General features: G+C 41.8%; 1 protein-coding gene across 1 annotated transcript in view; it reads left to right on the top strand.

Annotated features, from left to right (window-relative positions):
• Positions 1–16,210, top strand: part of LOC147026440 (CD109 antigen-like) — a 76,833-nt gene that overhangs the window by 44,205 nt on the left and 16,418 nt on the right. The window contains exons 21-26 of the mRNA XM_085881860.1: positions 371–484; positions 2,301–2,492; positions 3,782–3,917; positions 6,141–6,317; positions 6,473–6,554; positions 8,354–8,585. Coding sequence (XP_085737986.1) covers positions 371–484; positions 2,301–2,492; positions 3,782–3,917; positions 6,141–6,317; positions 6,473–6,554; positions 8,354–8,585 — 933 coding nt within the window. The remainder of the gene's footprint in view (positions 1–370; positions 485–2,300; positions 2,493–3,781; positions 3,918–6,140; positions 6,318–6,472; positions 6,555–8,353; positions 8,586–16,210) is intronic.

Here is a 16,210-nt window from a genome sequence, read left to right as displayed (position 1 = left end):
GAAGAATGCTTTACTGGAGAGGGGTAAAGTGACTCTCAGGCCACCCTGTACAATTACCAGCAGTATTATAAGGCAGATTGAATTCCGGATCTGTACTGAAAATGTGTTTCCATATCTAAGATGTGAAACGTGATTAAAAAAAACAAACAGAAAATACAAAATGAATTCTACCGTATTCATAGCTCGTTAGTGTAATTAAAACCAAATATTTAATTTATTTATTATGAAGACAATGTGACAGTTGACAAGGAACGAGAAATGTATCCAATTTATACGAGGTATTTTAAAATCGGAGCATCTGACATGTTAAAAAAATATTTAAGATGTGAAACGTGATTGAGAGTGACATAGTTAACTGCAATTCCGACAGATGGTCGCCTTCCAACCATTCTTCATATCCCTCGACCTGCCATACTCTATCATACGTGGGGAACAGTTTATCTTGAAGGTCACCATCTTCAACCACCTTAAAGAAAACAAACAGGTAAGGATTTTAAATTTTTTATATTCAATGTCGAATGTAGTGATTTACGAATAAATTTCAGTTAATCACACTTCAAAATAATGTGCAACTGTCTGGTTGTTGTATCACAAGACTGTAGGAGGGCAGTGACTCGCACGTGTTCGCGTTTCAGTGCCCCCGACTTGGTGCTTTCCTTAAATGTGATATTATTTCAATAAAATCTTTGAGAATTTGATGATAATCTCATGCGATCTCAAGAGAAACACGATCGAGCATTTAACAATGCAGAATCTTGCCATGGTCTCTGGTTTACAGTAGATCTGAGAACTCAGTGACTGACACACAGCACTCTTACAAAAGCATGAGTACCTTGGACATAATCCACATTCAACATACGAAATCAACAGAAAGTTAAAATAGGAATAAAAAATGTTGTGGTTAAATTCGACAACTTTGTCCAACTCTGCCTAAGACCACCGTGATATGCACGTCAAGACCATAGGTCTTGCAGCACACCACAAACAACAATCGAGACTAGCCAGCTTGAAATGCGACAAAGGCCACCCGCGTGCATTAGTCGGGCAGATGGTCTGTGGTGCGTTACAAGGCCAGAGAGATGTGCTGCTAATGTTATGTTGAAACACATTTTTCTATGGTTGCAGATTTATATTAAAATAGGTCTGTGTACAGACTCGCACATACTCACTGACACACGCACGCACACACACACACACACACACACACACACACACACACACACACACACACACACACACACACACACACACACACACACACACACACACACACACACACACACTAAAATAGCCTCTCCTGTCCCCATCACGAATATGAGACACATCAAAGCAGATTTTTGTAAGGAAGGTATCTATGTCAGTTAGCATTTCTATTTTGATTTTTTTCAGCACTTTCAGTAAAAAAAAATAGAGGCTACAGCATCAGGCTACCAGATTGATTCCAGGATGAGCTAGACGTTAAGCTATTTCAGCAGAAAGGACAGTGTTAGGACCATGGGTTATAGCCTGAAGGTAAAGGAGCAGAGAGTTAGGATGGTGGTAAGGCAGGGGTCTTTTGAGTCGGAGAACAGTTAATGCATGGAATGGTCTCACTAGAAGGGAAGTGGCAACAGAGAAGATAGATAGGTACCTGGATGCATTGGAAATGGAGGGGTATGGGGATATTGGCAGGATTTGTAGGTAGCTTGTGTGTGGATGGGTGAAGTTTTCTGAAGGTGGTGAGGCACAGGCATGATGGGCCAAATGGCCTCTCCTGCACCAAAGTTCCTTGTGTGTGTATCTTTATTGCATCATTACCAGCACAAAGTAAATTTCATTTCTCTACTGTTTATATGGATTTAATTGCCAAATCATCACGTTTCCAAACATTGCATGAGTGATGAAATTTTGTCAATACATGTTCAATTCTGTGAATACAAATGCAAACATTAAGCACAACACTATGGTGACATATTAAGCTTCAAAAAAGTAAGCCAAAGCAATGAGGAACCAGGTATAACCAGGACATTTTGAGATGCACCTTCAGTCACAAAACAGCCTCAAACAACATCCAAATGGTATGTATGTGGGATGGGTTAATTTCATCTACGTACTTACACTGCTCAGTTTTTTTAGTTGGAAAATCATTTTAAAACAAATGCTGGCAAATTTCCTTTCTGGAGAAAAATCAGGGTACTTTCCAGAAGCCTTAATCGTTTAAGCTTGAAAACTTGATTATTTTAAAATATTTTAATAAAAAAAAAAAAACTCTAACTACAGATGCTTCTCACATTTTCCATGTTCACTGATGGAATCCTCAGGTTCTTGTTACTATGGAGAAATCTGATTCATGGGACATCTCTACTCTACATCATATTGTTGATGTTCCCAGCAAGGATGGCATAACTGTCACATTCTCATTGTCTCCACGCCGCTTGGGCCAAGTTCCCATCACTGTCAAAGCCCAGTCCAACGAGGCTGCTGATGCTATCACTAAGCATCTTCTGGTCAAGGTACAGAAAATGAGCAATATATTTGGTATGGTAGTATCCCTTTTACACATGGCTCGGGCTAGTCTGCGCTCATTTGAATGCTTATGGGTCGATCTTGTATCTCTTACCAACTGACCTAGAGTCCCATCACATGCTGGAAATGCCACGTCACATCTAAAGTGGTCCAGCTTCAGGTTGGGTGGCATGGGAGTTGGCAGCAATTTGTTTTGTCATCCTGTAACAGTGTAAAACAAATATATTTTTTTAATTTTTGAATTGCATTGATAATTAATCCATTTCGAATCGAGAAATGTTCAAGTGAATAAGCTTGTTGCTAAAATTATATTGCAGCAGAATTCGTCCATTCTGGCTCATGTTACATGCACTCAATAGTCCTGTAAGCCTGGTGTTGGCTTAGTGGTTAGGGTGGCTGGCTTGAGATCTTAGAGTCCTGAGTTGGAGCCCCATTTTCCACTGAATTAACACCAGGTGGGGTTGACTCAGCCTGTCATTCTGCTGAGGTCAGCGGAATGATTACCAGTGTATTGGTATGGGGCACAGCATCAGCAGCATTGTTGCACCCCACCAAAAGGATAGCTATCCAGTTGTCAAAGCTGCCATACGCAACAAGAAGAATAGTCCTGTGTCGTCACATGGGTTTTCAAAGAAGCCATTCGTCACACGATCATATGCATATTGGAACGGGGTTCAATTATAAGATCAGCCTTCAGGTCACATCATTTATGGGGGACGTGACCATACCCTTGATACAGTGCCCCTTGTTGTATTTTGGGGCAATAATTTGTAATTTGCTGAAGCTGCCAGCTATAATTTGCTTACCCTTTGTCAAAAGACACTGTAACTTCTTTATAACTGCCAAGAATTAACGCTAGCCAATGGGACACCCAGTTTAATGTCCAACTGAGGGAATGCACAGTTTATGATGTAATGCCATACCTGTGAAGGAACAATCCGACAGTTTATAGTTGGGCCAAGAATCGAATTCTCACGAGACAGCTCAGAGATAAGTGTGCTGCCTCAACACCATCCTCTCAGGACAAATAAGTCATTGATGAGACTTGCGATAAATGATATTTTATAATGGAAAAGCAACTCAGGCTGAGAAAATGGGAGTCACACTAGTCCGGGCCAAAGTGCAAAAGAGAGATAGTTCAGTAAGTCTTTGGAAAATTGTAAATGGGTTTAACACCCATGATGTGAAATCACAGTCTCATTACGATGTGGTAATGTTTGGGGGTACTCTGGAGAGGCACAGTGGAATTACCATGACGTGATTTTTCTCTCTCCAGGCTGAAGGGCTGCCGATGACTTTCAGCAAAGCTCTGCTGATCGATGTAAATTCTGCAAATGTTCACAGTTCTCTCAAGTTCACATTCCCACCCAATGTGGTGGCTGGAAGTGAAACAGCTTTTGTCACAGCCACAGGTGCAACATCAGATAATTTACAAATTCAATGAGTGTAGACATTTTAAAATGAATTCAGAATTTGGGACAATGATGATATGAGATCTCGTTAATATTTTGCAAAGAACATCACCAACAGGAAAAATCTAATCTGCGTAGAATATCATAGATGGTGTCCATAAAGTCATTGTGCAACTTTTAACTTTTGCAACTTTTGATGTACTCATGATGGAAACAAAGTATAAATGGTGTATGGAAATGTAGTTCATCACGTTTTCACTCAATATAGTTCGTCGTTTTTTTTTAGGCTTCAACATAACCTCCAACTTTTGTAATATGTCGTTCATTTCGATTTTCCAACTTCTTGAAAATATTCTCCAGTTACTGCTGAGAAATTTCATGAATTGCACTTGTAATGGAAAAGCAACATAGCCCAAAGTTCATACAAATAATGTGGTTTTGAAGAGTAAACAACAGCTTTACATAGCCCCCCCTCCCGAATATCATTAAATGGGGATGGGTCAGGCAAATGAGGTGGCTGGGAAATTAGTCCATGTCTAACGATCCGCTTGTCTGGGAAGACATCTTTCAAGAACCATCGCACATTCGAAGCATAATGTCAGGGAGCCGAGACTTGTTGATACAAGGTGATGTGTGAAAGATTTAATCATCATGGTTTTGGAACCAAATGCGGTAATCGTGGTGGTTGACTTTAACACTGATGTAGAAGTTGCCTCATCAGAAAATTGTCAACTCTGCAAGAATCCCAAGCAACGGATAGATTTAATAACAGCAATACCAACATTAACAACGTCATTAGCAGAAGCAAAATTTGATGATTTATGATATCACGAGCAAAGTACCCATCCCCGGTGATGGGGAAAGTTTAAGTTAATCTATCAATTTAAATAATTTCATGGACTTTAAAATTTTTAATTGTGTTGCACTCTTGGTTTCACTCAGAGCTGAAGCTACTTATACCACCCATCGCAAAATGGTGGTGCAACATCAGGTGGTGGACGTTGGATTTGTCTAAATAGAGGATAAAATATTGCTTTCTTCAATTGTGTGCTATTCCATGAAGATCTGTATTAAATCTATTGTCCTTTCAGTAATATTTAAAAGCAACATTAACATTGGGATTAAGTAAAGTGGCTGTCTATATTGCATCAACAAAAGCGAAATAAAAATGCAAAATCAGCAGCTTTTCAAGCACAACATGTGAAGTGGCCACCCACCATCAACATGAGGCAGAAGAATGCATGGTCAGATATATATATATATATATATATATATATATATATATATATATATATATATATATATATATATACATATATACATAAATACATATATATATACATATATATATATATACATATATATACATATATATATATATATATATATATATATATATATATATATATATATATATACATATATATATACATATATATATACATATATACATATATATATATATATATATATATACATATATATATATATATATATATATACATATATATATATATACACATATATATATATATATATATATATACATATATATACCGGGCGTAGTGGCGTGCGCCTGTAATCCGGCTACTCGGAGGCTTGGGTTGGAGGACCGCTTGAGGACGGGTGCTCTGCACTGGGCCGCGATATGAGAGGGCGTAGGGCAGCCCAGAATCATGGCGAAACCCAATCCTTATCCCTGTGTCGTAAGAGGCGACCAGGGTTGCGTCAGGAAGGGCATCTGGCATAAAACCTATGCCATATCAGTATGCGGATCATAACGGATGATCCGCTGTGGCGACCCCTGACGGGACCAGCCGAAAGAAGATATATATATATATATATATATATATATATATATATATATATATATATATATATATATATATATATATATATATATATATATATATATGTAACACACACACACACACACTGAACAGGAAACAGACATATGTCAATGTGGGAAAATTACTCACCAAGACCAGGAATCGAATCTCGGTCCTCTGGTGAACTGTACCAGTGCTCTGGTACAGTTCAGAGGACCTGGGATACAGGTTCAATTTGTGTGCATAATTTTCGTGTAATACATACATATATATTCCATTTAAGGTTTGTTTCTATCATTTGTACATAAAAGTTCAAAGTTGCACAACGACTTCATCGACACTCTGTACATTTGATTGACTCAATGATTTTATCATTTTATTTTTCCCTCCATAGGTGATATTATGGGACCATCTATTGAGGGTCTGGGAAAACTCGTAAAGATGCCCTACGGCTGTGGAGAACAGAACATGGTCAATTTTGCTCCCAACATTTACGTCCTGCAGTATCTCGATGCTACGCAACAAGATGCCAAAGCTATCCGTCGGGATGCACTGTTATACATGGCACAAGGTAACAAGATGGAGAAATGGTTTAGATGGAAGGAAAATGTGTCAGCCTTGAACTGTTTAAGTATCTACTCACAAGATTATTTTGGAACTATCTAAATATTATGTATGCAAAACAGCAGTCATTCAAATGTATCTTTAATTTCTTAACCTTCTCAGGGTACCAGCGTGAGTTGACTTTCCAGCGACAAGATGGCTCTTTCAGTGCCTTTGGCGATTCTGATAAATCTGGAAGTACATGGTGAGAAACAGCTGCACAGCATTATTTTTTGATGTTGTTGTGAGATCGGACAACAAATAGCCTGTGCTTTTGTGGATAGAAAACATTATTTCACATGGCATCTCCAGATCAGAGAAGAATGCCTTGAAAAGATGGAAATATACGTTTTAAAGGCGTTAAGAATCAGAGATCATTGTGGCACAGCCGAGTCACACAAAACATTACTGATGCAAATAAAAAGTAAAAATTTACATTTGTGCCACTTGTGATATAAATTGTTTCATAAGAAACTCTGTCTTATCAATGGAAAATTCAATGTGTGGTGGTGAACCTGTCCAGAACAATCAATTGTAAGCCCATTGTTTCCTCTGCCACCAAAGGTGGACAAAGGTTATGTATTCACCTCTGTTTGTCTGTTTGTCGTTTGTCTCCTTGCTACCTCTGCCACCAAAGCTGGACAGAGGTTATGAGTTTACCCCTGTTTGTTTGTCTGTCTGCTGTGAGCACGATATCTCAAAAGGTTGTAGAAGGATTTGGATGAAACTTGGTGGACAGATTGGGTGTGTGACAAGGCCAAATTGATTAGATTTTAGTGAAGATCTGGGTCAGGAAACTAGAGTTTTTAAAGTGATTTTTTTTTACCATTGAGAGATGGGACAAAAACAATATACAGCACGATATCTCAAAACGTTGTGGATGAGTGATGACAAAACTAGGTGGATGAGTTGGTTCAGTGACAAGAACAAGCTGATTCGATTCTGGTTAAGGTCCCAGTTCAGATCCGACCAATCATTGGGATACAAAATGTAACCTGTTCAGCCTGGTGGAGGTATGGACTCTACCGAGTACCGTTGCAGTTCATCATGCATCAGTGATTGTCTTTCTATGGGTTTTCTCAGAGCTAACTCTGTTTAAATGACTACCTTTTAAAATTCAATTGACTTGAGTTGATTTGAGCTGAAGGTAAACATATATTGTGCATTTCTCAAAGTAAGTATATGTTTTTAATTTAAACCAAATCAGTGTAAGGTCAATTTAATTGAAATAAAAATGTTTTTTATAATAATAAATAAATATCTAAAAAAAAAAAAATCAACTGCCACTCATACTTAATTAACAGCCTCAATTTATTATTCCTACCTTGTGGGGTTGGCTGGGGAACGTTTTTTTTTTTCTCCAAGTCTTTGACAAATATGGACTGACTTGGCCTGATGTTCGACTGGGGGTAGTGAGAGGAATTAGTAATCTGTTCAGAGTGGTGATGATAACTCACCGACTCATCACAAGAGACACCATGGGATATTTTACATCCACCAACAACCAGTCCTGGCAGATGGATCCAATGGCTTTACAATCCTCTGATGGATGGCACATACATTGACATGTCACCGTGCATGCACCAATGACATGGTGATGGTTTATAGCTGGGTCGGGATTCAAACATGGGCTACAAAGCTCAAAGGTGAGTGAAAATACCTCTGCTATCCTGCCAAGTATGAACTTGATATACAACACATTTTTTTTCCAACTGGACTCCACGCAATTTGAACAAATCACTTGTGAAACCATTAAAATTCACTTAGTTGATTGTGAAACAACATTCAATGTTACATCTTATAGTTTTCCCATGAGTGTGACTTGGCTCGATGATCATGCTTTTGTAAATGCAGCTTTTGTGAAATAATACAATCGTTTTGGGACTGAGATTGATGATGCTAACAAAAATGCAGACCATACCCTTGAACGTTTACCTTCATGGATTCTTTTTTGTTTTTTCCTTCCATCTTTTTGTCCATTTCATTTACCATCCCTTCCATCAGGCTTTCAGCGTTTGTGCTCAAGTGTTTTACGCAGGCACGCACACACATGTACATTGATCCACACATTGTCAATAAAACATCGAGGTGGTTGAAACGACAGAGAATCTCAAGCGGCGAATACAAAGAACCCGGTCGCCTGCTTGATGGCCACTTGTTGGGCTCGTCGTCAGGCCCAGCGGCTCTCACTGGATTCGTCCTTATCGGTTTGCTGTCTGACCCTCATATTGATCGGGTATGATCTTAAACCTGTCACATGCCCCAAAAAGGCAAACCCGATAATTTTGGATTTTTCTTTTTCTGCACTGTTTTTTTTTTTATTCAGTTTAAGGAGTTTTTAATGGGACTACCTTTTCATAGGTAGTATTTTATTTCCCATTCCAAGATGCCTGGCTGGCATCAGGCAATCAGAAAGGAGAGGCATATTACCCACTCCATCAAGGTCATTAATGAGCCTGTGGGGTTTTTAATGGCAGTCCAACAACAGATATGGTAAATTCTCCGTCAAGACTAAGCTGAGGCTTTCAAAATTTCGAATGAAAATCTGTAATAATTTTGTTGGCTTTGTATCCACAACCATCGACATGCCAGTCTAACCTCGACCCGACTAGGCTACCACCATATATGTGTTGTACCATAGTAATCATGGCATCTGTTTTATGATATTGGTACATCTTATTATTGAGCATGTTCTGCTAAACCGACGTTGAAATTGTTCTCCTCCTCTATCTAACCTTCGTAAACCATATGTCCTCAAATTTTCGTTCTCGTACTGCCAGTGTGTGTAATTGCCCGTTTTAATGAGCCACACTGTGTCGTAAAATTGTAGTACGAACTCGAGACAAGTAATCCGAGTTTAAAAGTGTTGTAATCTAAATTATTTTTGGGAAAGTCTGTCTTGTCTCCACTTGTACAATTGGGATTTTTGAATTTGGATGGTCATGGGGGTTCGAGTCTCTGCATAGTTTGCAAGCTATCAAAAGTATACTGTCATGCTATCAGCTCTGAAAACTGCAGAATAATGTGAATAACTAATTATTGGTATAAATATATATTAAACAGTTGTGAGGGATACCATGAAGGTGGGGGTAGTTGAGGAGTGCAGAGTGGTGGCTGAGGACAGGGGGAAGTGGAGGAGTAGCATGGTCATGGAAGGGTAGAAGCTTGTTTGCACTTTGCCTCACCCCTAATAAAGAGAAGAGAGGAGGAAGAAGAAGAAGTGTTGCAAATATGATTATTATTACTGTTATTGCGATTTAATTTCATGCATGTGATGGCTTGGTTGAAAGAACTTGAAAAGCCTCAAAAGTAATGATTGTGAGAAAAACCTTGACAAATGTGTGTTGTGTCACATGTCATATATATATATATATATATATATATATATATATGTATATATATATATATATATATATATATATATATATATATATATATATATATATATATATATATATATATATTGTTGCGGATTCGCGCCCGCCGGCGTGCGAGCGGCCACGTAACTCGAATCGCGGCACGTCGCCCACCGGACGTACAATCCCGTCGTGACCCTCTCGGACTAATGCCGGGAACTAGTCATGGGTGGGCCTTTCGGCCTCACCACGATCGTGCCAATCGGCCCCCCGCGTGGGATAGGGTTGCTCGCCAAATTCGACCTACCTAAGTACCCACACGGAGGGTAGACCGGGCGATCGCACCTCGCCGCAGGTCGACTTCGGGCACGGGCCACTTTAAGCGACCCGTTCCGTACTATCGGGATAACCGAGCGGTGTTATCGTCAACCTCGATGGTTCGATTAATTATTGGGCGTTTTTAGCCCACGACCAACCCTTTACGTGAAGCAAGATGGAGATTCAATAAAAGAAAAGACGAAGCGAAACGGGAAAAACAGTTCAACATAAAACACATTTATTCCGCGGCAAACGGAAAACACACATATACAATTATACACCAAAAGCAAATGTAAAAGTAGAAGAAACACAACAATTCTGCACAAAAAGCAAATGCAACAATGCAGATCTACTACCGACTACCGAGCACACGGCAACACTTATACAGTTTTACTTCACAGACGGCGCCGACAACACATATACTCAAAGCAAAAGAAAAAGGAAGGGGCCACCCTCATCGACAAGGGGGCAGACGGGCCTGGGGCCGAGACCGCGTCGAGCCTACCCGTCTGGTGATGAGCCGCAAAATGGCGGCGGTGCCCCGACTCCGCGGGCCTCGCTGGCACTGCCTGGAATGGGGTGGGAACAGGGGCCCCCTTCTCACACTATCTCAGCGCGGGGGGAAACAGGAGGGGGTTGTTGATGCTCGGGGGGGAAGAGGATATCTGGATGGCTTGGGTCCCGCGACGAGCGACTCCACTGCGACCTCGATCACGTTACCGGCCTCCCCTCTCCGCAGCTCCCCGACTGACACGAGCGCCAACCTCCACGAAGATTCTTGGCTTCTCCAGCCTCTCCGGACTCCGACAGACACTCTCTCGACTGCCTTCGCCGCCGCCACAACTCTCCAACTCTCCACTCTTCTCAACTCCGTCCAACTGCTTAACTCTTCTCAACTGCTCAACTCTTCAACTGCTCAACTCTTCCCAACTGCCGCTGCCACACCTCTCCAACTCCCGCCAACTGCCTCAATTCGCTCCGCGCTCGGTGCTTTATAGTCCGACAGGAGAAATCATATGCAGATTTTTGGATCAGGAATCGCTCGGGGGCGGAGCCACGCTCCCCATTGGACAGAGGAAAAGTGGGTGTGAATGATTCTTGATCCGTGAATCTGCATATAGCGATTATACTCCGACGCACCTGGAGGCGGGGCTAAATCGCCCCACGCTCGCTGATAGGACGGAACAGAAGTGGGCGTGAATCGTTCTTGATCCGATTTCTCGGAAAGGCTGGTGTTTTTGCACCCACTGCTCGGTGCGTGCCCTGTACGAGTCCAGGATTGGTGCCCACAAGCGGCGCGGGAATGGTGGTGATGCGATGGTTGCGAGCGCGAGATGTGACGGTAAAGGTCGTGGCTGTTGGCGTTGTTGTTGTTGTGAAGCGGCGTTGCGGTTGGTGGTTGTTGTGTGAAAGCGTTTGTGGAGAAGGTGGATGTTGTGAAGGCGGTTCTGGAGAAGGTGGCTGTGGTTGTCGAGATGCGGTTGGTGGTGGTTGTGGTGGTAGTAATGGCGGTTGGTCCAAAATAAAGATAGTAAAAGAAAAACGGCTATCTAAAAGGGTCGCAGCCCGAATGAATGACATTTATTCCCTCTAAACAACGGGTTTGGGCTTACTACACATATACTTACAGAGATATCTCACCTACGGGACCTGAATGGTGGTTTGCGAATTTCGTCAACCACAACAATATATATATATATATATATATATATATATATATATATATATATATATATATATATATATATATATATATATATATATATATATATATATATATACCAGAGGACCGAGATTCGATTCCTGGTCTTGGTGAGTAATTTTCCCACATCGACATATGTCTGTTTTCTGTTGTGTGTGTGTGTGTGTGTGTGTGTGTGTGTTATATATATATATATATATATATATATATATATATATATATATATATATATATATATATATATATATATATATATATATATATCTTCTTCTTTCGGCAACTCCCATTAGGGGTCGCCACAGCGGATCATCCGTATGATCCGCATCGTGATTTGGCACATGTTTTACGCCGGATGCCCTTCCTGACGCAACCCTGGTCACCTCTTACGACACAACACGGGGATATGGGACACCTATTTTAACCGGGGTATACACCGGCCCAGTATACTGGTACTCATTTCGCCGACCTCGGAAGGATGACAGGCTGAGTCAACCCCCTGGTGTATCAATTCAGTGGCCCAACGGGGCTTGAACTCAGGACCTTTTGGATCCCAAGCCGCTGCCCTAACCACTGCGCCAACACCAGGCTTATACATGATATATATATATATATATATATATATATATATATATATATATATATATATATATATATATATATATATATATATATATATATATATATATATATATATATATATATATATATATATATATATATATATATATATATATATATATATATATATATATATGAAGATCACAAGGGGAAAAATCAGAGATGTCACTTTTTATAAATTTCAGGGTTATTGCACCTGCCAATAGTTGGCAACATAAGGTTTCCTCTCACAATATTACTTTAACAAATAACCAGGGGTGTCACATAATTTATATGGTATAAAGTTTAGCCGTGCAATGAAAGAACAAGTGTTGTCAAAGCTGAACAAGTAGAAATCCAGAGTTGTCAGTACTTTACTCCTGGTTATCTCCCTTTCATTCATGTTAACTGTTCCACCATAATATTCAGAGTTGAGAAACTAAAAAAATGAAAGGTTGTAAAACTTTCACAGCATAAACTCTGATCACTACAATAGCCTATTTGGTTATATCATGGGCTCCGTTGTTGGTGCATATCGTGGTTCAAGCCTGGTCAAATCTTTATTGTGACTTTTATGGGACCCACGCTGTGGCTTAATGGTTTGCGCGTCCGAGTACCCATCCTCATTCGATGTACCCACCGCCCAATCAACCTGCTTAGGTATATGAGGGAGTCACATGAGGTGACTTCGGCTATCGCGGGGTGGTTTATCCTTGGTTTCCCCATCATATTAAGTAGTACGGAGTAAGAAATGGAGAATCCGTCGTCATGTAAGCAAAATACCCTTGAGTGTGGCATTGAACACCAAACAAAAAAACAAAAAAAACAATGACCGTTTAATGTTGAAAAAAATAATCTGTGATCACTAAAGTCATGTAATGTATGCTAATAACCAACAAGCATGAATTTGCTGCACATCCTGGGTTAAAATTGCATGGCAATTATTAAACAAGGGAATAACCAGTGATGTCAATTTGCAACATTGATTCGTTCTTTGCTCTTAAATTGAATAACACAGAAGCTTGGCAAATGCTACATGCTTAATTTGTTCGGCCAATGATCACTCTTCCTTTTACTGGAAAAGAAATCTATATGACAGTTATTAAACAGTCCACCAAAGTCTTGAAACTTTGTTTTTCAGTTTCTTTAAAACTGACTTATCCTGACATCTCTGGTTTTCCCCTTGTGGTCTTCATATATATATATATATATATATATATATATATATATATATATATATATATATATATATATATATATATATATATATATATATATATATATATATATATATATATATATATATACACACAAAGGGGAAGAGCTCCTTGTGAGCCAACGGCCATCCATATCTAGTGCCCAACTGTGTCTGCGGACGTCCTCCTGCAGTTGGGTGACTTCTTATTAGGAGGTTGGTGGCAGGATTTGCACTCCGGCCACCGTAAAACCCTTCATTCCGCAAAACGCAAAAACGCAAAAAAAATCTGAAAACCCACTCCGTGGGAGTACCTCCTGTGCAGCTTCCCTTCGCAGGGCAGCTCACCGGATGACGGGATTGGGGCAAAGCCTTCGGGACCCCCAATCTTTGATAGGAGGGAAACCACGGGGTAACATCCCTGGGTCAGATTGCGGGAGAGTGTGTCGGAGTGGTGCTGAGGTGTCGTCCACCAGACGGCGGTCTCCTTGGGTTAACCTGAGGCGGTCCCTTCGGGTGGGTGCCTGGAATGTCCTATCCCTAAGTGAGGATGATCACCTGTCTCTGTTATCATCTGAGCTCAAGCGTTTGGACATCGGGATTGCAGCTCTCACTGAGGTTCGGAGACCGGATTGCGGCGAGATAATGGTGGGTGGTTACACCTACTATTGGTCTGGTCGCATTGATGGTTACCATACCCAAGGAGTTGCTGTTGCTGTGTCCAATAAGCTGACCCCAATGATAATTGAGGTAACACCGGTCAACGAGCGTATTATGAGATTAAGGATTCGTCACTCCTTAGGTGTCATTTCCCTGGTCTCTGTTTATGCTCCGACTGAGGCGAGTGATCTCACCGTGAAGGATGCATTCTACGCTACACTCGAGTCTGTGGTTGATCAGTGCCCCAGACGAGATACACTTCTAGTCTTGGGGGATTTCAATGCATCGACTGGAACTGATAGGGATGGTTATGAGGTGTGTGTTGGTCCCCATGCGTCAGGAACTATGAACCAGAATAGCACTAAGTTCCTTGACTTTGCAAGAAGTCACAGACTTAGGTTGGCTGGTTCATGGTTTCAGCACCCACAAGCTCATCGCTGGACTTGCTATTCCAACGGATACCATTGAACAGAGTCGCAGGGCCAGGCTGAATGGCAGAGCTGAGCTGTTCAGAGAGCTGTGGCGTAAAACTGTACGTGCACTGAGGGTGGACAAGGAGGCCTATGTGCGAGGAATCTGTGAGGGGGTAGAGCATCACCTGTGGACAGGTGATTCTCGTCCCGCTTACAGCGGAATTCGCGCATTACGTTCATCCAAGCCCATCCCTCGGAGCACTGCAGTTCGAGCAGAGAGTGGTAGGCTCTTGACAGAGGTGTCTGAAGTGAAGGCCCGCTGGGCCGGTTACTTTGAGCGGTTGTACCAGGCTGATCCCCCAGCTGTCGAGTTGGACGTCAAGGGTGTTACAATCCCTGTTGCTGACCCACGAATCAACTGTGGTCCACATTTGCTTGTGGAAACACGGGCTGTGGTAAACCAGTTGAAACGGGGCAAAGCTCCAGGGATTTCTGGCATCCATGCCGAACTTCTCAAGGCTGGTGGAAATGCTGCACTCGTGTCGTTTCATGCAGTTTTGTGCTGTGCCTGGAACACAGGCATCATCCCAACTGACTGGAAGAGGGGCCTTGTTGTCCCTCTCTGGAAAGGGAAGGGTGATCGCCAAGACTGCAACAACTACCGAGGGGTGACGCTGCTCTCAGTGCCGGGCAAGGTCTTTGCTCGGATAATTCTTGATAGGGTTCGCCACCATCTGCTTGAGCACCAGCGTCCAGAGCAGTCAGGCTTTACACCAAAGAGGTCAACGATTGACCGTATCCTTGCCCTTCGTGTCCTCACCGAACGCAGACGAGAGTTTCGGCAGGGGCTGCTTGCAGCCTATGTTGATCTCTGTAAAGCGTTCGATTCAGTGAATCGGGATGTCCTCTGGAGGATTCTTGGTCTTCATGGGGTGCCACCAAAACTGATAGATCTGATGTCTGAACTCTACTCTGGTTCTGAGAGTGCTGTGAAGTGTGGTGGTACCACCTCTGACTTATTTCCAGTTGTTACTGGAGTTCGTCAGGGATGTGTACTTGCCCCCACACTTTTCAGCACTTGTATGGACTGGATTTTAGGGAGGATGTTGGAGAGATCAAGTTGCGGTGCATCGTTTGGGAATGTCAAGATCTCGGACCTTGATTTTGCAGACGATGCAGTCATCTTTGCGGAGACTTTAGACATCCTTTTGGGGGCCCTCGAAGTGCTGAATGAGGAGTCGGAGCCGCTGGGATTACGGGTTTCTTGGGTCACAACTAAGATCCAGGCTTTCGGTGACATCTTGGATGCTGCTGTCCTGTCTGTGTCTGTTTGTGGTGAGGATGTTGAGGTCGTGGAGAGATTCACTTACCTTAGCAGTGATATTCATGTCTCTGCTGGCTGCGAGTCAGAGGTCAATAGACGTCTGGGTCGGGCCTGGGGAGTCATGGACTCACTGGATCATGGGGTGTGGCGCTGCCGGTACCTGTGCGGGAGGACGAAAGTCCGAGTCTTCAGGTCCTTGGTACTTCCAGTCTTGCTCTATGGGTGCGAGACTTGGACTCTGATCAAGGATCTGAGACGGAGACTTAATTCCTTTGGTACCAGGTGTCTTCGGAGAA

Source organism: Eptatretus burgeri, chromosome 5, assembly GCF_056783735.1.
Source record: "Eptatretus burgeri isolate ZD-2024b chromosome 5, Ebu_testis_v1, whole genome shotgun sequence".
NCBI classification, from domain to species: domain Eukaryota; kingdom Metazoa; phylum Chordata; class Myxini; order Myxiniformes; family Myxinidae; genus Eptatretus; species Eptatretus burgeri.
This window is presented reverse-complemented; position numbering and strand designations above follow the sequence as displayed.